Source organism: Crinia signifera, chromosome 6 (assembly GCF_055691185.1).
Source record: "Crinia signifera chromosome 6, ASM5569118v1, whole genome shotgun sequence".
NCBI lineage: Eukaryota > Metazoa > Chordata > Amphibia > Anura > Myobatrachidae > Crinia > Crinia signifera.
This window is the reverse complement of record NC_139222.1, coordinates 257,082,692-257,108,634: the sequence shown is the minus strand read 5'-3', so window position 1 is coordinate 257,108,634 and position 25,943 is coordinate 257,082,692. Positions and strand designations below refer to the sequence as shown.

The 25,943-nt window shown below is 44.6% G+C and overlaps 1 protein-coding gene across 4 annotated transcripts in view; it reads right to left on the bottom strand.

Annotated features, from left to right (window-relative positions):
* Positions 1-25,943, bottom strand: part of LOC146009240 (alpha-2-macroglobulin-like) — a 144,068-nt gene that overhangs the window by 88,223 nt on the left and 29,902 nt on the right. For all 4 annotated transcript variants that reach the window (XR_014444627.1, XM_083149403.1, XM_083149404.1 and 1 more), the window contains exons 9-13: positions 16,028-16,142; positions 13,611-13,720; positions 10,745-10,903; positions 7,382-7,612; positions 5,746-5,812 (exon numbers count right to left, since the gene is read on the bottom strand). Coding sequence is in view for 3 of the 4 variants with exons in the window: in XM_083149403.1 (XP_083005529.1) it covers positions 5,746-5,812; positions 7,382-7,612; positions 10,745-10,903; positions 13,611-13,720; positions 16,028-16,142 (682 nt within the window). In the remaining variant the exon portion in view is untranslated. The remainder of the gene's footprint in view (positions 1-5,745; positions 5,813-7,381; positions 7,613-10,744; positions 10,904-13,610; positions 13,721-16,027; positions 16,143-25,943) is intronic.

Below are 25,943 nucleotides of genomic sequence, written 5' to 3'. Positions count from 1 at the left end.
ACACACAAGGCCATGAACTGCAGTAGCAGTTGACCTTGTGCATGTTGACCTTTTGGGGTCAACCTAGACACGTTCAACCCTATGATCCACAACCCTGAGGTAATACTGCAATTAGAGCTTTTATTGTTGCATACAGTAGTTTTCTGTACAGAGAATATTTGACCATTCACATCCATCCCTGCCCCAGTGGAGCTTACAGTCTATATTCCCTACCACATGTACACGCACACACAGACATTCTAGGGTTCATTTTGTTGGGAGACAATTAGCCGACCAGTATATTTTTGGATTGTGGGAGGAAACAGGAGTACCCGGAGGAAACCCACGCAAGCACGGGGAGAATATACAAACTCCGCACAGTTAGGTCCATGGTGGGAATTGAACCCATGACCTCAGCGCTGTGAGGCAGTAATGCTAACCACTACACCATCCGTGCTGCTACATATAGCATTCATTTGTTGGTTTACATTAGATACATTGGGACAGATTCAGACCCATTCATTTGGGTCTGAATTTGGCCCCTTGCCCAATATTCCACTTGCCGAGCCATTTGCTCCAGGAAGGGAAGGCTGGGGCCGGGCAGGGGGCAGCAGCAGTGGAACGCACAATGTTTTATGGGCATCCCCATAAAAACGCTGAGCTATTCCCCTATGAACGTAGATGTTGTGCTGCCTACTCAGGGTGTGCAGCTGACGTCACGTGATGCCAGCGCCCACCCAGCCTTCGGCGGATAGTGGCCGGTATAAAAGTCATTCTAGATTGACTATTATTATCGAAGGGGAGAAAAATCATTTGATGGTGAGCGAACATCTGATGATTTGTCTTCTGTTCAGCCACACGCGAGGGGATGTATTAGCAAACACATCCCCTTGCATGTTACATGCGATTTAAGTGATAAATTGCATGTACAGTGCCTAGATTCCATGTACATGACCAGAGGTACGATGCAATGTGCATTCCCGTGCGCATTGCATCACACCTCCTGGGTCACACCTGCCATCGGAGAAATCCATCACTGGGCGGCAGGTCACCGTGACATCGCCACACCGCCACTGGCCGCGTGACGCATCACCCCTACAAGGCCTCCTACCTGCTCACTGCTCCCTCCCTTCTCCTACCTAGAACGGCAGCAGCAGAAGCCTCAGACGGGAAAGGATTTTAACGAGGCTTCTGCTGCTGCTGACGAGTGCTCCAACTTCTAGTAAGTACAATTACACTAGCCACCAATGCTTGTATTATACACAATGGCCACCAATGCTTGTATTATACACAATGGCCACCAATGCTTGTATTATACACACTGGCCACCAATGCTTGTATTATACACAATGGCCACCAATGCTTGTATTATACACACTGGCCACCAATGCTTGTATTATACACACTGGCCACCAATGCTTGTATTATACACACTGGCCACCAATGCTGGATGGGGGGACCCCATTATTGTGGGGGTCTCCACTCCACCAGGGACCCAACTTGGGCTTACCAGTCAGGGTGATCATGCATTGGGTGGGGACCTTATATAAAAAGTGTCCCCCGGCAGTAGCATGACACTGCTGGCTATTTGGGAACCAGGACCAGGCCAAGAGCCTGGTGCTGGTTATAGAAATACAGGGGGACCCCATCCTTATCCCCCCCCTGCACACCCGCCCTTCCTTGATGACGTCAGTCACAGATGACGGAAGGGCGGGTGTGCAGTCCTGCCCTGTCCGGTCCGTCCTCCTCAAGGTGTATGTATGTATATATTAAGGTCAGTGTGCATGTATATTTTATCCTGATGAAAATTGAATAAATATTTGAAACGTTGATTATATACCGGATCACGTTCTTATTAAAGAGGTTACGAGTGCCACACCCTTGGACAATATATATATATATATAGATATAGAGCAGACAGAAAGAATGCCTTTTGCTGGTGAACCAAGGATTAAAGTGAGACTCTTAATACATAACGTTTATTTCATTTATTTTAAAATATAGTTAGCGAAATAAAACCACACATACAAAAAATGACAACATTTAATAAAAAAGGGGAAGATGTTTCCCTTGACTCAGTGTGACCCCTCTTTGCCTCTACCCTGTATGTAAATGTGTTTAGCGCAGTAAGCACCCACAAGAGAATGAATGCTCTTGGTGAGGCAGAGACCCTGTGATGCACAGCAAGATGTCTTTATGGTTTGATACATATAAGTGCTTTCTCTTTCGTATACACTGTATCTATCACAGAGACTTATTCTTCAATTTGCTTTACATCAATAGATGTCAATCACAGGGACCGGCTCATGAGGCTTAGGTTTAGTATGTACAGCCAGACTGGACAATTCCGTCTGGCGCAGCTAACTGCCTCAGAGACTGCTCCGTCTCCTGAGCGTCAGTGAATTTGAATCAGAGGTGTGCAGGCGTGCACTTGCCTCGTTCACCCGTCTAGCTCAGATGACGCTGAGTCTGGCGCCAGACTCGCGTCCTGGTCACGGAGGTAACCAGTGACCTGGGTTGCGCAGCGGTACAAGTAAATTTCAATACATTGTAAGTGGGGAGGGGGAGTGGGGATTTAAAACACACTGAGTGTGTTTGATCGGTCAGCGTACGCTTCGCTTAGAACGCTTACTCAGCGTCATCTGAGCTAGACGGGTGAACGAGGCAAGTGCACGCCTGCACACCTCTGATACAAATTCACTGACGCTCAGGAGACGGAGCAGTCTCTGAGGCAGTTAGCTGCGCCAGACGGAATTGTCCAGTCTGGCTGTACATACTAAACCTAAGCCTCATGAGCCGGTCCCTGTGATTGACATCTATTGATGTAAAGCAAATTGAAGTATAAGTCTCTGTGATAGATACAGTGTATACGAAAGAGAAAGCACTTATATGTTTCAAACCATAAGACATCTTACTGTGCATCACAGGGTCTCTGCCTCACCAAGAGCATTCTTTCTCTTGTGGGTGCTTACTGCGCTAAACACATTTACATACAGGGTAGAGGCAAAGAGGGGTCACACTGAGTCAAGGGAAACATCTTCCCCTTTTTTATTAAATGTTGTCATTTTTTGTATGTGTGGTTTTATTTCGCTAACTATATTTTAAAATAAATGAAATAAACGTTATGTATTAAGAGTCTCACTTTAATCCTTGGTGCACCAGCAAAAGGCATTCTTTCTGCCTGCTCTATATCTGTAATCCTAATGCCTATGGTAGCACACCCTCACCTGTTTTATATAAAATAAAAACGCATGAGAAATGAGGAGGGTCCTGCAACACATTAATTAATTCTTACTACTCTGTGCGATTGACATATCTCCCCCCCAATTTGTATATATATATATATAATGAAACTCAGAAAAGTATATCACAACATTGCAGTCTTAAATGCCAATGTATAGCTCCTCCGAATACCGATGCCAATGTCCCAAAGGATGCGCCCCCCCCCCCAACTCGCCCTCCATCCGCAGCCTAACCATCCCCACCAACACCCCTCCACCTAAACCTAACCCTGTTCTAAGTGCTTAAAGCTACCACCAGCCTATACCTAGCCCCCCCCCCCCCATGACAGGGCCCCCTTGTTTTAGTACCCTGGGCCCCCCAGAGCCTTAATCTGGGGCATGTATTTGGTATAATATGTAATGGGCATTATGGTATGTGGCACAATGTGTAATGGACATTACAGTGTAATTGTAATGGTACAGTGTGTCTAAGGGGCTCTAGCTGGTGTGGTGTGTCTAAGGGGCATCCAAAAATGTTGTGCCTAGTGGCGGCCTGCCCCTAAATTCGCCCCTGGTTATATGTTCCTGCCAAGGTATACACATCTCTAGTCTAGGGAAAACATTTGCACAGACTGTCACCATATAATCTTGAAATACAGTACTGACACTAATAACTTCCCGGACATCACTTCAATGCCTATACCACAGTGGCGTAACTACAGTAAGGCAGCCCCAGCAGCCGCTTGGGGGGGCAGCAAGCAGCAGCAGGGTCTGTGTGTGCGCCTGCACCCACTTGACGCACTGACATGCTGCTGCCTGCTGCTGCCCACTGACTGAGCACTGGAGGCGAGTCAGCCGCAGGGCGGGTGGGGCCATGGCAGAGATGTCAAATTCCCCCACTGATTCAATTGACTGTACACAGAGCCGGCTATTGGATACTGTGTACAGGATGGGTGGGCAGATGGGCGTGCTAGGGTGGCCTGGGATGCGTCGGAGCCAAGGGAAGCAGCAGTGTCTGCTGGTCTCTCTTCCTCTATCGTGCTTCAGCTTCTCCGTTATGCGTGTGACGTCATCACTTCACACACTGGGGAAACATGCTGGAGAGGAGCCTTGAGGGGGGGGGGGGGGGGGGGGGGGGGCGCCACAGACTTTTTGGCAGGGGGGAGCAAAATTTATAATTACGCCACTGCTATACCACACACAGCCTGGCAGCCATTGATGATGATGATGATGATGACCACCATGTATGGCTGTGTGTGGTACCACACACAGCCATACATGGTCATCATTATCAATAGCAATAACAATCATTTTTCACAACTTTTCCTTAAGTCAGGGCTTGACAAATTTCTTTAAAATCTAGGTGCCAGATAAACTAACAATTAGGGTTAGTGCGCGCCGAAGGCACTCACCAAAATTTTACACACACCATAATGCCAAATTGCATATACCACGCGCCATATTGTCCATTACACATTATACTAAACATCATAATGCTCATTAAAAAAAAATTCTACACACTGTAATGCCTATTACATATCATACCACATGCCTTAATTACATATTATGCCACATACTGTAAGTTCTGCTTACCTACATGCTTGTTGCTATGGGTTTCATGCTTGATGCCAGGGGATAAAATGGTCTACCTGGGGTAAATGCTCATTACCATGGGGTTAACCTGCTCGTTGCCATAGGGTTAACCTGCTTGTTGCCAAGGGGTTATCCTGCTTGTTGCCAAGGGGTAAGAGCTTGTTGCTATGGGGTTAACCTGCTCTACTAGGGGGGTTAACCAGCTCTGCCAGGGGTAAATGCTCATTGTCATGGGGTTAACCTGCTCATTGCAAGGGGTTAAATGCTCTGTCAGGGGAATCCAGACTTCCAGGGGTTATCCTGCTAATTTCCAAGGGGCAAATGGCAGCCTCCTCATCCACCAGGCAGAGCAGTCATCAACCCCCTCCCCCTGTATAAGAGCAGGTCTGCTGCGTTGCGGCTATTTCAAAACTCGAGCCAGATCAGGAACCCATTCGGAACTCAGTCCAACAGCCAATCAGGAGCCGAGCTACCACTGCTGCTCCTAATTGGCTCCCGACCGCAAACTCCAATTGGCTCGTGATGCCACCTCGAGTTTTGTTATAGTTGTGCTGCGATGGACCTACTCTTGCCTCAATTACAACCGGGGGGGATGATTGAAGACCGCTCTGCCCGGCTGTTACTGCAAACCCACCCAGCCAAGACCAGAATCTACTTCCTCCCCAAAGGAGGAATTAATTCATTACCTTTGAATTAAATGGGCTCTGAGGAACTTCCCAATGCATTGTGCAAGTAATATATCCAGTAGGTATCAAAGAGCTGTGTTGCAGTGTTTTAGTTAAATAAAATATTACATTTTGGGGTGAGGTCTTCACACGTTTTAAAAATAAGTTTTGCCGTTCTCTATTTTTCAGAGATAATCCCATCGGTTCCAAACTCTGGCTAACTAACTTAAGCCAAAGTCTTGTTACCTCACCTTTCTTGGTAGGAGTTGTACATTCTATTATTTTACCTTCATAGCTATTTTCAATGTTGATTTGTAAATACCCAGAGTCTTGTATAGAGCCTTTGGAAACCACCTAAAGAAAATTATTAAAATATACATCAATATATAGTAAATATGTAGAGAAAGATAAAGCATTTTAATTTAGTTATGGCTGATCAGTTCATGTCACCTACCTTAGTCCTACAATAACAGATCAATCTATACGTACTGTATATACACTTTCATAAACTCTTTTAGGCCCCTGTTCATTTCTACCTCACTAACATCCCAGGTCTGACTAGGAACAAGGCTCCAATCTGGGTAAAACCCAGGACACAATCCATTCACACCACTGCTCCAACATGGGTACAGTTCTAACTGTTCTGCTGGTGCTTGGAGATAGTATCACCCCCAAGCTCCAGGTACCAGTCTCTTCCTATACTGCAAACAGGACTCAGGTTGGATGACCCAGATCAGCTGTACACACTGCCCCATCACCCTGGTCGCCACCATGGGCTTGATTCAGACCTAATTAGCAATGCTGCAATTAGTGCAGATGGACTAAACCATTCTGCACTGCAGGGGGGGGGGAGATAGATGTCATATGTGCAGAGAGAGTTAGATTTTTTTTTTTTGGGGGGGGGGGGGTGTTCAAACTGAAACCTAATTTTCAGTGTAAATAGAGCAGTCAGTATTTACTCTGCACAGAAACACGGTAGGCAGTATTCAATGCCCTTTTGTGAGCTGTGACAGCTCGCAGTGCTGATTGCTCGCCGTCACAGCTCGCAGGTCAGCTTCAACTTAATCCCCTGCACACATCGTTTCCACCTCGCTTGGTTTTTACAGTGAGGTGGAAATGGTGTGTGCGGCCGCCAAAACAGCGAGACCCGCGGCTAAATGCAGCGGACTCCCTGCATTAGCCGCTTGCCTCGCCATTTGGGGGAATCCTTCCTGTCATCTGACAGCGAGGATTCCCCTGGAACATCGAATACAGTGAGTGGCCGGCGCAAGGGTTAAACGGCGAAGGTCGCTTGTTTTCGGCGATCCTCGCCTTTTTAACCCCCTCACCAGCTGCATTGAGTACGGCCCAATAACTAACCCAAATCTAACTGTCTCTGCACGTGTTACATCTGCTCCACCTGCACTGCAACTTGGTTTTGTCCATTTGCAAAAATTGCAGCCTTGCTAACAATCAGGCCCCATGTGTAACTCAGTTGCATTCTCAGGACACTCGATCCAAGCCTATTTTTTTAAGGCAACCCTTTGACACAAAGCCACAACCTGGGTTACTCGAGCAATGTCTCCAGGCCAAGACATTGTGTAGAAGGGCTATAAGTTTAATCAATGCTTTATTTCTGTATATACAAAGACTTAGGGACGCATTTATAAAGGGGATAATGACCCAAAAAAATGTGGATTACCCTGGGAGGGTTGCCCACCTTTCCGGGGGGTCGGGAGGGGGACTCGATTTTTGGGAGCCTCCCGGCGAATTCAGGTGGATAGGCAACCCTGCCTTAATGTTACAGTATAGCACATAACTCCTGTTGGCCTTTTGGTGTCACCCCTCAGTGGGTGACACCTGGGTGTGGCCCAAAACCCCTGCCACTGCTCTGATAATTCCAGTGCTCATTTAACCACAGACACATTTCAACAAATTGCTCACCAGGTAATGTAGATCTATGTGCTTAGTATTCTTTTTCAGCTCTGAGTGTGCAATGAAATATTCCAACTGTACGTCTGAGTGTCCCACACATGGGAGAACATTATCCAGGGAGCGGAGTTTCAGGAAACTTTTGTTTCGAGAACGGAAGGGTTTTAGTCTCAGAGTGGCATAAACATGATCTGCGTTAACCATGCCAGAAAACTGTGGGGGGTTCTCCAGACTTGTTTTTGCCTTCGAAATATGAGATTAAACTTTTATTAATAAACTTTCTTTTTACATTGACATATTAGAGGAATTTACGAAGATAAATACGACTGAAAAATTCGTATTTGCATAGCAAAATACAAATTTTTTAGGCGTATACGTATTTTCAGGATTTACTATATAATTCATATTTGTATTCATGGCACATTCGTATTTGTAAATACAAATACAAATGGCTACGGCATTGATAGAATACGATTAGGAATCACCATTCAAAAGAATGGTGATTCCTAATTTACTAAGCAGCCCTATTGAATACGGCCGCTAATTAGCGGTAAACGGCCGCTAATTGCTGGCCAAATACGCCAGGAAAATACACTGTGTAAAAAATAGAAAAATAAATAAATAATTAAAAAAAACAGCATGGGCCATAACCAGCCCGAGGCTGTAGTAGGGGTCCCCGAATTTTAAGAACCAGCACCAGGTCCAACCAGCCAGCAGGGTAATGCCACTGCCGGGGGAGACTTTTATACAAGTCCCCCCCGGCCAAAGCATTCACTCCTGACCGGTCAGCCTGGGCATGGGTCCTGGGGGAGTGGGGAACACCCCCCCCAATTAAGGGGTCCTCCCCTCCAGAATTACCCTACCCAGGCTGAAGCCTGAGGCTTTCCCCAATGCCCCTGGAGCAGTGGGCATCGGGCTGATAAAATGGTGTAAAAATAGAATGAACCTTTGAGTCCCAGCAAGCCTCCCCCGCATGCAGGGACCTGGAGAACCAGCATTGGGACATTAGAGGGCCCACTGGAACTTGTAGTTCCACAGCAATACAAATAGTTAAAAAAACACACAGACACCCAATAAAAATAAAACTTTATTACACACAGAGCCCTTGCATACAGATTCTTACCTATGTTGAACCCATAGGTAGCCCTCCATCCATCGTGGTCCGGTCCTACCTGTGGAAGCAAATTATACTTACATGGGTCCTCCGGCATAGATCACGTCCTCTTCAGCTGGCCAATAGCAGCATTCGGGAGAAGGAGCTGCCGGTGGTAAACAAACATCCTCAGGCTGATCCTTCAAAGTCCGTCTTGGTTCGGGTTTCAGCGGTTTGTTGTTTTTCTTCTCCCGGGAATGCTACTGGAACGAAGAGGACGTGGTCTATGCCGGAGGACCCTGGTAAGTATGGTTTCCTTCCACATGTACCCCTGGATTTCTTCAGGAACGGACGCACTGATGGATGGATGACAGCTACCTGCGGGCTCAAGATAGGTAAGTATCTGTATGCAAGAGCTCTGTGCGTAATTAAGTTTTATTTTTGTTATGTGTCTGTGTGTTAATTTAACTATTTGTCTTGCTTGTGGTTCTCCAAGTCCCTGCATGCGGGGAAAGCTTTCTGGGACTCATAGTATCATAGCAATATAAAATAGTTTCATTCTATTTTTTACACCATTTTATCAGCCCGATGCCCACTGCCCAGCGCTCTGAAGCATGGGTAGGGTAATTCTGGAGGGGGGGGGGACCACTTTATTGGGAGGGTCACCAGTCAGGGGGTGAATGCTTTGGCCTGGGGGACTTGTATAAAAAGTCTCCCCCTGGCTGTGGAACTATCCTGCTGGCTGGTTGGGCCTGGTGCTGGTTTTTAAAATATGGGGGACCCCTACTCGTTTTGTTCCCTGTATTTTGGGAACCAGGAACGGCCCTTGGGCCTGGTGCTGGTTGTAAAAAAGAAGGGGAACCCTACACAAATTGCTCCCTGATTTTTTACAACCAGGACCGGCTCTGTGAGCCTGGGGCTGTTTTTACGGCCTTGGGGGGACCCCACGCTGTTTTTTTTTATTATTTATTTATTTTACACTGAAGCCGATAAAAATTCGTATTTTAAAATACAAATTTGTATCTAAAAATACAAATTCATATTTTAAAATACGATTTCGTATCGGCTAAAATACGAATGAATACGCTATCGGAAAATACAAATCAGTCAAATACGACTGATTAGTAAACTTTCCTCCGGAATACAATTTGCATTTGTAGACAGCCGTATGCGATTTTTCGTGTTCGTATTCTTAGTAAATTTCCCCTTTGATCTTTGGTAAATATGCATTACTAAACTGCCCAATGCAAATGGAAATGCAAGGGGATTTTGTTTTCAAAAAAAGGAATGAGGTTTATATTTTGAGATTTATTACTTTTGTCATCAGTCAATAATTTACTAAAGTGTGGAGACAAAGAACATCCACACAGGGGGGAATTTACTATGGGAGTTCTATTTCAAATGGGATGTTGCTATGGGCAACTGATTAGATGCTGGCGCTTATTCAGGTTCATTCACAGCAGCCACCAATTCGCGCGGGGATCAATGTTTTGCGTATTCGCATGTGCAGCAGCATTTCTGCGCACGTGTATATACTGGGTGCATGCGAACTTGGTGAAAAGTCTGTTCGCCCAGCCTTGCGAGTGGGGGTTTGAAAGGGGAATGGGGTAGCAGCCTGGGCCATTAGCATATGGGAACGCCCGGCATTTCATGGGCGTTCCTATGAAAATGCTGGGCGTACACATGCTAATGCATCCATGACGCACGTGCGGTGGAGCGGACAGCTGACATAACCGGATGCCCGCCCAATTACCTGCAATTCTACATGCATATGTAATGGTGGTCTGGATTACTTACATATGCGTGCGCCTTCACCATCATTCGAAGGTCGGCGACCATCGAAAGATGGGGGAGGCTCCCACTGGCATGCGAATGGATTTTCATGTAAAACATTAATTCGCAAGCATTGCAAACGAATCCCGCTTGCGGTTGGGAGGGGCCAGCTAACCATTCAAAAGGCAGGGGTTAGGATGACTCGCAAGAATGCAAATTTGCATTCGAGCGAGTCAACCAGAATAAGAGCGCTAAATAAATAAGAAGTAGGGGCCAAATGTAATAGGGTGTAAGAATCAGAAAGTGAGAGATTTTGGGAGAGTTTTCCCAGCTTTCCAATTCTCACACCCTATTACATTTGGCCCTAGATTCTGATTGGTTGCCAACATCCCATGTGAAATTGAACTCCCATCTTAGTAAATTCCCCCCCCCAGTATCTAAATAAAATAGTGTATGATAATTTGGCAAGGCATGGCCAATAAAATGTATTATTGCATGCAAATGCTCACCGTCAGTGTAACATGATGTTTCCAAATGGTTGTAATCAATGTAAAGGAAGCTTCACCATTCTCATTGGTCAGTAAGGTCTCATTGACGGGAACATGGTTTCTTAGAAGATAGACCCTGATGCCTGGTACAGGATTATTATTACCATCCAGCAGCTTAACCTAAAATCAATTGTAATACTATTTTATAATACTATCAATTGTAATATTATTATTATTAGTATCCTTTATTTATATGGCACACAAGGGATCCACAGCGCCCCATTACAATGTTCAGAAACAAATATGCAAAACAAGAACACAGAGACTTATAGTAGGGCGGAGTGAAAAAGTTGAAATTGAGATTTTCAAAATCGGCTAGTCTGGAAAAAGTTGTGACTTGACCTCAATAAGAAACGTGTAAAAGCGCATATCAAGTCAATATCTTCTGTTCCGGCAAGACACCTAAAGTTTCGCTTTTTAGATGAAAATAACGAAACCTATGAAGAAGCTCTGATCTAGTTAAAATTATGTCAGGACGTCTTAAAGTGGTTTATTAATATACTTTAGCATAGTAAAAAAGAGTACGAGCTTGTCTAATGCAAAGTTACTGACTTTGGCAGGAGAAAAAAAATTCCTGATAACTGACCCGTTTTCATGATCACAATTGTGAACATTGTATTTTTTCACCCGGAAGTGTTTTGTTTTTTTGGAGAGGATGCTCTGTAATTGAAGTGACCAAGAGAAAAAACTTGGGCAAAAAATCTGTGTAAATCCCCTTTGTTTGCCCTTAATAGAATAGTGCACCTCTGTGTCTTCTAATGTCCAACTCTTTACTGAATGCTCCAGTAAGTTCAGTAAACAATGCATTACACTCTGTTATTTGGGTGCAGTATTTTAAACACTTCTGTTTATTGTCTTTATTGTGGCAGTTTATTTTAATCATGAATTAGTCTGAAAAATGGACGATGCTGAAATAAGTATCAGGGTGGCAGAAAACCGAGGGATTTGGTGCCGTTGAAGGGATATGGAGTAGAAGATAGATTAAGTAAGAGAAGAAAAAGCACACGGAGAAAGAAGGCCCTGCTCATGAGAGTTTACATTCTAAAGGGGAGGGGCAGAAAAACAGGGGTGACACATATGGGGGAGACAGCGAGTGTGAAACAGTCAGTTAGGATGACAGTTGGCTGGGTTGGGTGACGAAGTGGGTCTGGAGAGCCCTTTTAAGTTTTGCAGAGTGGTGGAGGGTCTCTAAGGTGAAGAGGTAGAGAAAAGGGAGCAGTACATGTAACATGTTTGAGGCAAGAAATAGGGAGACCTTTGATTTGTGAACAATTATTAAAAATACTGTGTAGGTTGACTACGTTAACCTTTTGTCCTTTCCTCCCCCCCTCTCTAAGGAGATTCGTAAAAAATACAAGATGTATATGAAACAAATGAAATTTATGTATGTGCAGTATACAAACATTGGGGCAGATGTATTAAGCCTTAACAAGAGATAAATGCAAGGGTGATAAGGAGAGATAAACGTCCAGCCAATCAGCTCCTTACTGACCTTTTTCAAACACAGCCTGTAACATGGCAGTTAGCAGGTGATTGGCTGGACGTTTATCTCTCTTTATCACCCTTGCATTTATCTCTTGTTAAGGCTTAATACATCTGCCCCAGAGTTTCATGCAAAAAATTATTACAAAATATTGTATAAAATGACCAATTGGCTGTGTGTATAAGGTGTAGATGAAACATAAAAGCAACCATTAGCCAAAACTCTTCTGGTCAAGAATTTTGTACTGTATATTGAATATTCAACCTGTACTGTATATGGATAATGCCTACCACAGAAGCTACTGTACAGTAGGTACACACCTGCACAGTGATCAGATAAAGCGGTCTTGAGAACATCCATTGTCCAAAGTACACACTACTCAATTTTACCTACCTGAATCATTTATGCCCTAAAGATTGTCAAAGGTGGCATTTTTAAATGAACCATGTTGGACAGTTCTTGTACCCGCTACAAAATGTGTGCAATAATCTTACACCAGAACCTACAGATGGTGTGCAGCAGACCAGACCAGATCAGCAGTTAATACGGGCCGTTAATTGGCTGTTCAGACCAAGTACTGCATTGGCACTAAAGGTTGGTGGTTCGTTACCAAAGCAAATAATTTTATAGTAAAATGATGGCTGCCAATCATAAAATACTGTCTGTGAACAAACAGAAGTGCCACCATCATGCAAGTGAATATTGATTCTTGACTGTTACCATTGATTCTGCCTGTCGCAATCCTAAGGATGTTCCAGAGAAAGATTTCTTCTTGTACTTAATGCAGAAGGTCAATGTGGAACTTCTAAGATGCCACCACCGAACTAATGGGGCCTACACACGGGTCGATTTCACAGCATTTTATAAGTGATCTCGCTAGATCGCTTAGAAAATGCCCCTACATCGCTCCGTGTGTAGAGGCGATATTGATGAGCGGCCCCATACATTGCAATTATCCTGCCATTAATATCCAGCATGCTGGATAAATCTAGCTAATCGCCAGTCAGGGCCAGCGTTCTCACCAGAGAACACTGACCATGGCAGATCGCTCGACACACAAAGCTGACACATCGATGTACAGTATGCTAAGCGATCTCGCTGAGGGATCTGAGCGATCTAGCATTACTCAGAACGTTCAGCAAATCTTCCAGTGTGTAGACCCCGTTACAACTGAGGAACTGGAAAGTGTATATTGGTGAAATTGTGGAAGTTGCCTGCAGTAAACTGATGTTTTACCTAAGGTACCAAGATAACTTACACCAGCCCTGCTTACTGTAGAGTAGTCATGGAAAAGGGTCATGAAGGTAAAAGATAAGAAAGATAAAAGAAGGTAAGGTAACTCACCAATCCACTGTATGGGATCCTAGGCTTATATTTATAATCAGGATTAACAAAAAACAGTTTGTGGTTTACAGAACACACTTTAGTTTCACTCAGAGTATGTAACTGGATTCCTGCATACAGTAAATAGAAGACACGAGAGAGCAGAATCACAGCTTTACTGTTTGTATAGTAAAATAACTTTGCAGTACATCTGAAAATGTGTAAAGTCAGTTAATGTTTGTAACACCACCCCAAGTTCTTAATTATACTGAATAGCATCTTCTTATAGTATACTGGTGTCCATGTTACACTTGCCATCTTCATTAAATTCTATAAGTAAAATATACACAATAGTGACACCTTCATGAACACAAAAGCTGTATATGTCAGTGTGGCACTGTGTTGCAATAGAAGTACAGTGTGTATATATGTTCATTGAAGCCATTCAGGAGTTATTGGTAGGAGAGGAGGATTTGTTGGAAAGAGAGGAGGATTTGTTGGTAAGAGAGGAGGAGTTATTGGGAGGAGAGGAGGATTTGTTGGAAAGAGAGGAGGATTTGTTGGTAAGAGAGGAGGAGTTATTGGGAGAGGAGGATTTTTTGGGAAGAGAGGAGGATTTGTTGGCAAGAAAAAAATGAGTTTTTGGGAGGAGGGAAGGAATTATTGGGAGGGGAGAAGTTTTTGGTTAGAGAGACACAGTTGTTGGGAAGAGAGGATGAGTTGATAGGAGTTGGGAGGTGAGGAGGAGCTGGGAGGAGAGCTGGAGTCCTTGGGAGGAGAGGAGGAGTTGTTGGGAGATTATTCATTAATTTGGCCTGGGACACAGAAATGTGGCATGTAGGCCTACTTGCTGTAGCTACAGTAGAAGGTGAATCTTTGAATCAATAATGGTGTAAAGCAGAAGTATTTAACATTGGGATTTCCAGCTGTTGTGGAAATACATATCCCACCCTAAAAACGCTTTGGAGCGCATGCATTTTCTCAAACAAACCCAGAAAACACCAGGTTTCTGCCCAGAAATACTAGATTCCTGCCGGTCAAACTGCGACTGCTCTGCGATTGCTAAGCATTCGCATAATAATTTGCAATATGCGTACATACAATACAAACATGCAGTCGGATGATGAACGTTCTATTTGCATTTTGTTCAATTAGCGTTCCATGCTGAACTAGGCCCTGTTTGCATATTTTAGAAGATTGAACTTTCCTGTTGTGATCTACAGCAGCAGGGATTAAAATAAGTGCATTTAAATCAAACCAAGATATGTATGGTTAAGTTTATTTAATATACTGTATCAATGGTCAATGCAAATCCCCCTTGTGCAATATGAGCTGATAGCCATCTCAGCACTCTAGTTGCACAAGGCCATAGCTGCCTACCCTCTTGCAATCTGCAGGAGACTCGCTGAAATAGCAGCAATCTCCCTCTCTCCCTCATTAGTCTAGCAATCTTCCTCATTTCACCTAGCCCACATTACACTGTTACGTTTTTGGGGAAAAAAGGAATGAGCGATAGATACATTTACATTGAATCATCAGCGCCATTTCTCAGCATTGGTGATAAAACATAATATGACTACAGGCATGTCTTATGGCCATTTATATAGAACCATGTGTAAAACACAATAGATCAGGCATTCCCAACCACGGTCCTCAAGGCACACCAACAGTGCAGGCTAGTGGGCTAGTGATTGTTAAATCAAAATAACTCGGGGGCAGATTTATTAAGCTCGGTGAAGTGATAAACTGTCTAGTTTTTATCACCGGCCAATCAGATCTTACCTGTCATTTTTCAAACCAAGCCTGTAGCTTCACAGGTAGGAGCTGATTGGCCGGTGATAAAAAACAGACAGTTGATCACTTCTCTGAGCTTAATAAATCTACCCCTCAGGTACTAATTAAGTCACTGTGGCCAAGCCTGGATATCTCTAAAACCTGCACTGTTGGTGTGCGTTGAGGACCGTGGCTGGGAATGCCTGCAATAGATGAACAATCCCTGACACGTATCAGTGACTTTTCTTTAGCAAGTATAGTAGCTCTTACTAACTGCTTTGGGGCTCATCTAAATTTGGTTAAAAGTCATTTTAGAAAGACAGCTCTATTATGTAGCAGTACACAGCCATGTTACTAAGTGCCACATACACAATCTCTACATATATGGAACTAGACACGCCCTTTGGGTGAAGCATGACACGCCCCCTAAATGGGGCGCTATGCAAAATTCACCTACCAACTAGAATCTCCCTAAAACTAGTTTTCAAAAGTAGGCAAGTATGCATGAGGCCCATGATTTCCTATTTGTAACAATTCAAGCCTTGTTCTACTGTTCACAACTTTCATATACTGTACCACACATTCCTTTAATTTTCCATTTCATTTATTCTTGGATATTAGATATAACAGTTATGTGAGTTTAGTCAAAGTTATCATGAACTCACCTGTCCCTTGCTCTGTTACAGAGGCCCTTCCTTTCAAATTGTTATTCGTATATATGCTGATCTGTCTAAAGACCTTAGACTTAATTTCTATGACATGACATCCTGATGTATCCAGCTGAAGGTGAGAGATGTAGACAATGTCAGGATCCATTTACTGGCAAATCACTGTGCATTTGTTTTCTTTTCACTGTGGATTTCTAAACAGTGATAGTTGGTGATACATGGAAAACTTGACCTGTGTGTGGTCCTCAGGACCGAGTGTGAGAACCACTGGTATGGATAATAGAGGCATTTAAAAATAATGAACTGTATATACAAACGTCACTTTAGGTCATTTGAAGCCAAATAAGATATACCTTGGATTTCTTACATGATTAGAGGAGAGTGGTGACAGTTGATCCCCTGGGTGACCTCATTACAATCTTGCATGAGAGGAAGGGATTATTGAATTTTGTGATATCACGGAAAGGAAAGAACAGAGACAAGAAACTCAACATCAACTACAGTAGTGTCAGTTGTACACATGTTTTGCACAATATATATTAATTCATTTATTTACAATTTCTTATATAGAGCAGCATATTCCGTTGCGCTTTACAATTGGAAACACTGATAAAACAAACTGGGTAGTAACAAACCGACATAGAGGTCGGAGAGCCTTGCTCGCAAGCTTACAATATTTGAATTTGCTGTCCTAGCAAATTTTTTGTCGAGCATTATAATTTGTTATCTGGAGACAAGAGATATTCACAAAAAATAGATGTGACTGGTGTTAGTGTATTTTGGGTTCCTTTGAAAGTGTGTTTGCACGTTTAAGTTAAGTTTTCTACGTTGTACAGGTTGAGTATCCCGTATCCGAGTATCCGTTATCCGAATTATTCCGAAAACCATACATTCCAGAAAGTGAAAAAAAAAAATATTTTTTTTGCTAAAAACTCACTGGGGACATTTGTAACAGCACTACTGGTGACATGATATGTAACTGGCACTATATATGTGCAAGAAAATGATTGCTTGGCATTCAAATTCAATATCTGAGATAGTACACAAATTTTGTTTCATGTTTTGAAACCTTGTTTTTTGATCAAATAAAATATATTTGTGTGTATTTTATGGGGTAATAAAATATATTTGTGTGTATTTTATGTGTTTATACAGCATACATGCAAGATACTTCAAAATACATAATTGAAATATTAAAATATTCCGAAATACGGAATAATCCGTTATCCAAAATTCTCCTGGTCCCGAGCATTTTGGATACGGGATACTCAACCTGTATAAGGTATTTGGTTTTGGAAGTGCGCTAAACTACAATTGAGGGAGACTTGATCACACACACTGTTGGAACACGTGACCAGATAGCCAAGCGGTAACGCACTGGGATCAGTGTTCCCTCTAAGCTGTGCGCACGTGCGCGCGCACACAACTCGACGAGCGTGCGCACAGACATTACAACTGAGCGCACAAAGCAGCAGTGGTCCCTTTTTGCAGTTGTGGACTCAATTATTGTGTGTTTCACCCATTAACTACATTGTTTGCTGTGTTTTGAATGTTTAAATGTTTAATATCATTTTGAAGTAAAGTTAACACAAATGCTGAACGTCATTTTCCAGTTATATATAAGTGACGCACAAAATTTTTAATTTCCTTCCAAAGTTGCACAGCCAACATCTTTTACCGCACACAGCCTTCATAAAATTAGAGGGAACATTGACTGGGATGTGAATCATAAGGACTGCAGATCAAAACTCTCTATAGATTTGAGATTTTTACTTCAACAGATATTGATTTTTAGAACATCCGGAACACATTTGCATGTGTCTGGTGTACACATGACAGGTTTGTTGAGATTCTTCTAACTGATTCTCTCAAAAGGTGAGAATTGAAGGAAGACCTTTCTTTGAAGGCAGAAAGAAAATGGGAAGTGGCCAACCTGCAACTGGAACTGCTCTCATTAGAGCGGCTCCTGTAGATTCTATCGCCGTTCATCGTCCCCCGCCAGCCCTGCCAGAATGGGCACGCGCACAAGACTATTGCATGCCCCATTCTCCCTGCAGCCCTGCAGCCCTCCTCATCAAGCTTCCCATCTCCCAGCTCACGTGCCTGCTCTGCCCCACTCCCTGGCTGCCCCCTGATTCAGAGACAGCAAAGCACCTTGCTGGCGGGACGCATGAGCGAGTGAGCCTCTTGGGTGTCCCCATCCGCCCACTCGCTGCAAATAGATATTTGTTATTTGGTGGAAAAACGGATCAAGTCTCCAACGAGGTCGGAAGATGTGTTCACTCTGTAAAGGAGACTTGATCCCGTAATTAAATTGTGCATTCGTGCGGTTATTTGAAATGGACAAAAATAATGCAATTTCGACTGAACATTCATTAATATTTATTACCCAATCTTTACATACACAGCTGAAAGTATTTTGTTTTCATAAACACTACGCAAAATGCTTTCAGTTGTGTATGTAAAATTGCATTATTTGTGTCCATTTCAAATAACCACATGAATGTACAATTTATCTCCGGGATCATGTCTCCTTTATGGAGTGAACTCATCTCCAAATCGAGTGGGAGACTTGATCAGTTTTTTCCACCAAATAACAAATATCTATTTTAAATGTAACTATTCATTGTTTTCAACAATGTAGCCTTTTAAAGACTTGTTTGCTGCCACTTGCATTGGAGTGATTTTTATTTTTATTACTTAATTGTGTACTGTGGGTTTAGATATAGCACTTTGTAATTTTAGGGACTAAGGAATACATTCCTAAAGTACAGTTATACAGCAATTGAAGGCAGGGCCGGCGCCACCACTAGGCAGCTTTAGGCATTTGCCTAGGGCGCCGGCCACTGGAGGGCGGAACTTCGGAGCAGCCATCCCCGCCCTCAGTGGAGCCTGGTGTGAGCCTGGTGTGAGCGGCATCCCCGTGGACCTGTAGCAGGTCGGCGGCGGGTGAGCGGTGGGGCTGCCGCACCCCCCTAACCCCGTGGAGCCAGGTGTGCGGCACTGCAAACCACCCTCCCTCCCCTGGAACAGGTCAGAGGCAGCACGCACCCCATCCATCCCCACCGTCCCCGTGTTGCATTCCCCACCGAGAGCGGCGCCCGCAACCCCCCTTCCTCCCCGCCACAGAACATACCTGTCAGCGCTGATCTTTCTGTGCGCAAGCAAGCGCCAGGAGCGTAGAAGGCTCTCCTCCGGAGAGCACTTCCTCCACTGTGCTCTGTGCTGCCGATGAGTCACTCTGCTCGGCTGGAAACACCAGGGGCTTAGCAACAGGAGGAGGCATACGCAGACCCTCCACCTGTAATCCAGCGGCGGGGCACTCAGCCGCAAAGAATGGTCCTGCAGCAGCTCCCGCAACCCCCTTGCCCAGGATTCCGGCGCAGGCACATCATTTTGCACAGCATTCTGGGGCAGCCATGGGGAAAAGAATAGCAGCAGCTGCAGCACAGCATTTTAGCCGCGGTGCAATCTTGCCCCGCCCACCCACATGAATTCAGGACGGTTGCAGCCTGAGGATACCCTTCCCCCAGGCAGCACCAGAACCGGGCCCCTAGCAGCAGCAGTAGCACAGTAAGTTTTATCACTGTGTGTGCATGTAGAGTATGTGCCCTCTGGATTCCGTGTAATATGTTATAATAATTTAACAGGCAGTGGCACTCTGAGACCATACATCCACTCAAAAGGGGTTATTTAATCATCAAATGGTGCCAAGGTTTCAGGGTACATACTGTGTGCTCCTCTAGCAAGGTAATTACTGTGGCAATATGTTTTACTAATAAATAGATTATATTATGTATATACATCTACTAGTGTGTACCCAGCCTCTCTTGCACACTCTGAGAATGTCTATCTCAACACCTCCACACTTATGCCGAAGGGGGGGGGGGGGGGGGGGGGCGCATAACAGAATTTTTGCCTAGGGTGTCAAGAAACCTTGCACCGGCCCTGATTGAAGGTTGTAGCGCTTAGTGCACCACACATATTCAAATAAACTGAGGAAGCCCAGTTTAAGGAAACAAGGACGAAACGCATTGAGGGACTCTCCTATGCCATATGGGGATACTTACCTGACTGTGCGGACGTGGAGCCAGTATCAGATAAGCACTGAATTTTTTAAACATTGTACGCATTCTTATTGTCATTTATGCGGTATTAATACATTTTTTAGCAATATCACACTATTCTGCTTCCCTCTATCCTTGTCGTTGTATGCATTTATGTCAGTACACGTGAGGATGAGCATATAACCTGGCTGTTGGAATACATACTGTGACAAGCTGAATAACAGTGGTGGGATACCACTGTATACGGTACTACTATATCTTTCGGGGTGCTGTTCTGTCATATGGTGGTGGTGGGAGCCACATTACACTAAAATACTACACTAGTAGGCGCCCTTCTCACCCTTCCTTTTGCATATATATATATATATATATATATATATATATATATATATTTATATATATTAGTGGTGGGCAGATTAACGCGTTATTATCGCGTTAAAGCAAAAATATGTTAACGCCGATAATTTCATTAACGCATTAACTCGTACGTCACGTGATCTGGCTGATCTCAGACCCGGAAGCCGTAAGAACAGCGCATTTTCGCGCCGACACAGCAGCCGAGGTCCGCGCGCATGCGCATCGGCACTAGGAGGACGCCAGATTTTCGCGCCAAGACACAGAAGCCGAGGTCCGCGCACGTGCGCATCGGCACTTGGAGGACGCCAGGATGTGTCTGCCGTGGTCCCCGCGAGTGTGCTGCAGCATTTAGAAGACACCAGGATACCACTGCTGACATCCCCTTGCATGTGCTGCCACACTTGGAAGACGCCAGGATACCGGCGCAGAGGTCCACGTGCATGTGCTGCTGCCGCACTTGGAAGACGCCAGGATAACACTGCAGAGGTCCCTGTGCATGTAACAGCAGAGGGGCTGCCAGATAGGAGGAGGGAGAAGATCCCCAGGTGCATAAGGAAAGACGCTGAATATCCAAAAGGGCTACATCATCATACCACCGTGAGTTTGCCTCAAGAGAAGGCTGTAATTACATGACTAGTATAAAGGGGGTCATTATGAATGTGAGCAAGGACACTGTGTAGTCTACATGAGGGGAGGATGTCACTGCAGGCCCATACCAGAGGGGTAACATGAGGCGAGGATGCCATACCAGAGAGGTACATGAGGGGAGGATGCTACTGCAGCCCCATAACAGAGGGGTGGATGCCATACCAGAGGGGTACATGAGGGGAGGATGCTACTGCAGCCCCATAACAGAGGGGTGGATGCCATACCAGAGGGGTACATCAGGGGAGGATGCTACTGCAGCCCCATAACAGAGGGGTGGATGCCATACCAGAGGGGTAACATGAGGGGAGGATGCCATACCAGAGGGGTACATCAGGGGAGGATGCTACTGCAGCCCCATAACAGAGGGGTGGATGCCATACCAGAGGGGTACATGAGGGGAGGATGCTACTGCAGCCCCATAACAGAGGGGTGGATGCCATACCAGAGGGGTACATCAGGGGAGGATGCTACTGCAGCCCCATAACAGAGGGGTGGATGCCATACCAGAGGGGTACATCAGGGGAGGATGCTACTGCAGCCCCATAACAGAGGGGTGGATGCCATTCCAGAGGGGTACATCAGGGGAGGATGCTACTGCAGCCCCATAACAGAGGGGTGGATGCCATACCAGAGGGGTACATCAGGGGAGGATGCTACTGCAGCCCCATAACAGAGGGGTGGAAGCCATACCAGAGGGGTACATCAGGGGAGGATGCTACTGCAGCCCCATAACAGAGGGGTGGATGCCATACCAGAGGGGTACATCAGGGGAGGATGCTACTGCAGCCCCATAACAGAGGGGTGGATGCCATACCAGAGGGGTACATCAGGGGAGGATGCTACTGCAGCCCCATAACAGAGGGGTGGATGCCATACCAGAGGGGTACATCAGGGGAGGATGCTACTGCAGCCCCATAACAGAGGGGTGGATGCCATACCAGAGGGGTACATCAGGGGAGGATGTAACGCTGTTTTCCACAATTTGGTTATGCAGTGCCTCCACCCCAAGCAGTGTCTGTTGTACTTAACACCAATCACCGACTCACATACAGTTGGTGACCACTATTCGGGTGAGCTTGGGGAATCACCCAAAAGATAGATCAATGGGATTGAACAATAGAACAATTTATTTAAAACATCTTTATGTAATACATACAACAGTGTATACTGTATAATCTAATACAAGGGGGTAGTAGCAAGATATGTTATATCTGAATTTATATAGAACACACCATTCACAATTTTCTCCTGGACTGGTTAATACCTTGCTCCTAGTCGTCTGGACTGCTTCATACCATCACCTGAAGTATCGCATTTACTTTATATGGCATTACACCTTAAAGTATTTTATACTATATTGATTCAATTACGGTATGCTACTAATCTATAGAATACTTATACATTAACAATATTTATATTATTGCGCAATAATCTTAACTCTATTAATAATCCTTTCTTATACTTTAAATGAATAAGCACTTTCTTTCCCTTATAGTTGATCACCCAATTACCTCCGTTAACAAAGTCTGAACACAAGTCAATAATATCCCGACTGTTACAACCAACGGTAAGTATGACGGTGTCCCTCAGTTGGGTAGATACAGTTACAATTATCAGTCAGTGAGTTCACTGGCTGCGGCTCCCACATTCAGAGTACTAAATATATATACATTAAATAGGTAACAATGCTAGCTTTTCTTCGGGCTATATCCTATGTGGCTGTAGTATTGAGAGAGCGTCCCCTGGCTCTTGGAGAACCAGGTTTAGCTCTATTAATTACTTCACGACAGTTACGTTGAATCACTCATTTTCCTAGAGCGCCTCTGTGCTCCTATATCTCGGATTCCCTGGTGCTACACCGGTTATCCCGAGTATATGGTTATGACAGTAGATCAACTGGCGGTAGACAGATAAAGGCTATATATAGCTGTCTCTTCTATAACTCATACGTTGCTGCTGACTTGACAGAGCGTCCCCAGGCTCTTGGAGAACCGGGTTTAGCTCGGGTAATGATGAATCTGTGGCATAAAATACACAAGGCTTGTCACTACGGCAGCTCCCTTTTATGAAGGTATCAGAGAGGTGTCCCCTGGTTCATAAGCCGGGTTTAACTCTCTCTTGTTCCTTAATCTTGCTAGATAAGCTGATAGTAGAATAACTGGCAGGGAGTTACTACTTTCAATGGCATAAAGTCTATGCAGGAATCAGAAGGCTGTACTAAAAGTACTAAGAGTGCATTGCAATCTAGGATGTCAGCTGTCCCTGGTAATATTTTAGTACGGTATAGGCAAGTGAATTATACTGTCTTTACACTCACCACCCTATGCTGCCTTTATCTGTGAGGTAATGCGGGGTCATTTAATATTCAATCCCTGGATACAATCGGGTGTAAGGTCCCAATAGATTACAACGATAAGCACTGATGGTAATTTGGCTCACTACAGCTGGAGTAGGTGAGTCGGGTGCTGCTGACGATTTTACTATCAGCTGTCAGCTCCGTTTGCACTAAGTTATTCTGTGTGTAGAGTGGGGCTGGCCTTAGCTTTATTAGTCTGCCTTTTGGGGTGGACTGGTAGTCACTCACCGCTCCCTTCTCTATATGCTGCAGGGCCCGCCCGGTCTCTGTCTCCGGTGACGCCCCTCACTGGCGCCGTCTATCTCCTGCACCAGCCGTCTGACTTCTGCGGGTACTTCTGCCAATCACCTCAGACGCCGACCGGGTCCGTCCCTCAGCTGACGCCTCCTGTATAACTTTGTCGCCGCCTACCACGATGATGCGGCCTTCTCCGCCTCAGTCGCCGCCCACTCTATGACGCCGTCTGCCTTCAACACTTGCCGCCCGTCTCTGCACTACCGGCACCGGAGCTGCGGCCGCCTGTCAGTTCAGTTCATGTCTTGCAGAGGGAGATCCCCCAGTCCTCTCCAGAGACTCCGGTACTAATCTCCCATCCCTCAGCACTGCTCTCTGTCACTTTACAGCTGCGTTGCTCTGCCTTGTACCAATCTCCTCTCTAGAAAGTTCTCTCCCCCCGCCTTTTATCCCCTCTGTCTCAGCGGGCAACTGCTTTCTTGGGTACTCGCGCACCCCAACTTTATTTAACACTATCAGGGCATCCACAGTCACTCTTTAGTCTCTCCCCTCACAGCAGTGATAATAGTATAGTCTGCCATAGGTCATACCATTTGGCATGTTCCATTTCTTTAGTAATAAGGGATGTCCCACCGATATATGCACCTATAAAGGTACTCCTAATGTCCAAGGGTATTACTTAATAAAACAACACATCTGTATCAGGCTTATAAGCATTTTAAGCATTTACACTGTTCTAACTTCTGGTATATACATATATACATAGAATGGGGTATTACAAGGATGTTACTGCAGCCCCATAACAGATTGGTAACATGAGGGGAGGATGCTACTGCAGCCACATAACAGAGGGGTACAAGCCACTAGGGCTGGGGTAATAGAGTGGGTACTATATTTCACAGGGGATGGGGTGAGTACACAATTCTAAACAGGTCTATAAGTTTGCATGTCGGTGTCCAATCCCTACCTTAGCATTCCAGCAAACTTGGGTAGAATGATAAAGTGGCAGTACTAAAGAACGGACAGAGTGACATCACCGCAGGCTGTCCGGCAAGACGCGCAGTTCCCCAACTACTGACCAGCAGCAACGGGAGCATCGTGCAAGACTACAAGAGATCGTCTGAGGTTGAGGTATGGAAAGGGGGTACTGAAAGTTGTAGCCTGCGGCAGCTTACTGAGGGCCCTTAATTTATTAACAGTTCATTATATAGCACAGCATATTCCATTGTGCTTTACAATGAAGATAGTGATAGAACAAACGTAGTATTTACAGACAGTCAAACGTTAGGAGGGCCCTGCTCACAAGACATTAATCATTAATCAGTGTCACTGCAAAACTGGGGTATAAAGTCTACTTTTTTTTTTCTATATGATACAGTAACAGTGCTCTTATGTCCCTTTTTATCATCTGAGGTTAGTGTATGGAAAGGGCGTAATGAAAGTTGTAGCCTGCGGCAGCTTACTAAGAGCCCTTTATTTATTAACAGTTTATATTATATAGCACAGCATATTCCTTTGTGCTTTACAATGAAGATAGTGATAGAACAAACTTAGTATTTACAGACAGTCAAACGTTAGGAGGGCCCTGCTCGCAAGACATTAATCATTAATCAGTGTCACTGCAAAACTGGGGTGTAAAGTCTACTTTTTTTTTTCTATATGATACAGTGGTCTTATCTCACTTTTTTTCTGTCCCCCCTCACAGAAATGACTAAATGGAGAAAGGAACAGAAATATTACATGGACATTTTCATTTTAAATCTCTTCCAGACGGCAGAGTTGATAAAACCAAAGTTGTTTGTAAACACTGCAACGTTGAATTGTCTTATCACCGGAGTACTTCGAGTTTAAAGTATCATTTAAATGCATTACACAGCGTTGATTCCAGAAAATCACCCAACGAAACAAACAGTGCAGTGAGGCTTTGGCAGACTATGTTGGATACAACATATGGGAGAAGTATAGATAAACAAAAGCAAGAAAAGCTAACAAATAACCTAGCGAAGTGGATAGCTACAAGCTGCAGGCCGATTAGTATTGTGGAAGATGTCGGTCTCAAGAACATTCTTAGGATCGCAACGAATGACAGCACATATGAGCCTCCCTCAAGACGCACCATCACAAGAAGAATACATGACTTGTATGAAAAGGAGAGGACTACAAAAGCGACAGCGTTACAACATGCACCACATGTTGCTCTCACTGGAGACTACTGGACATCGCTAGGTAACCATAATTACCTTGGAGTTAC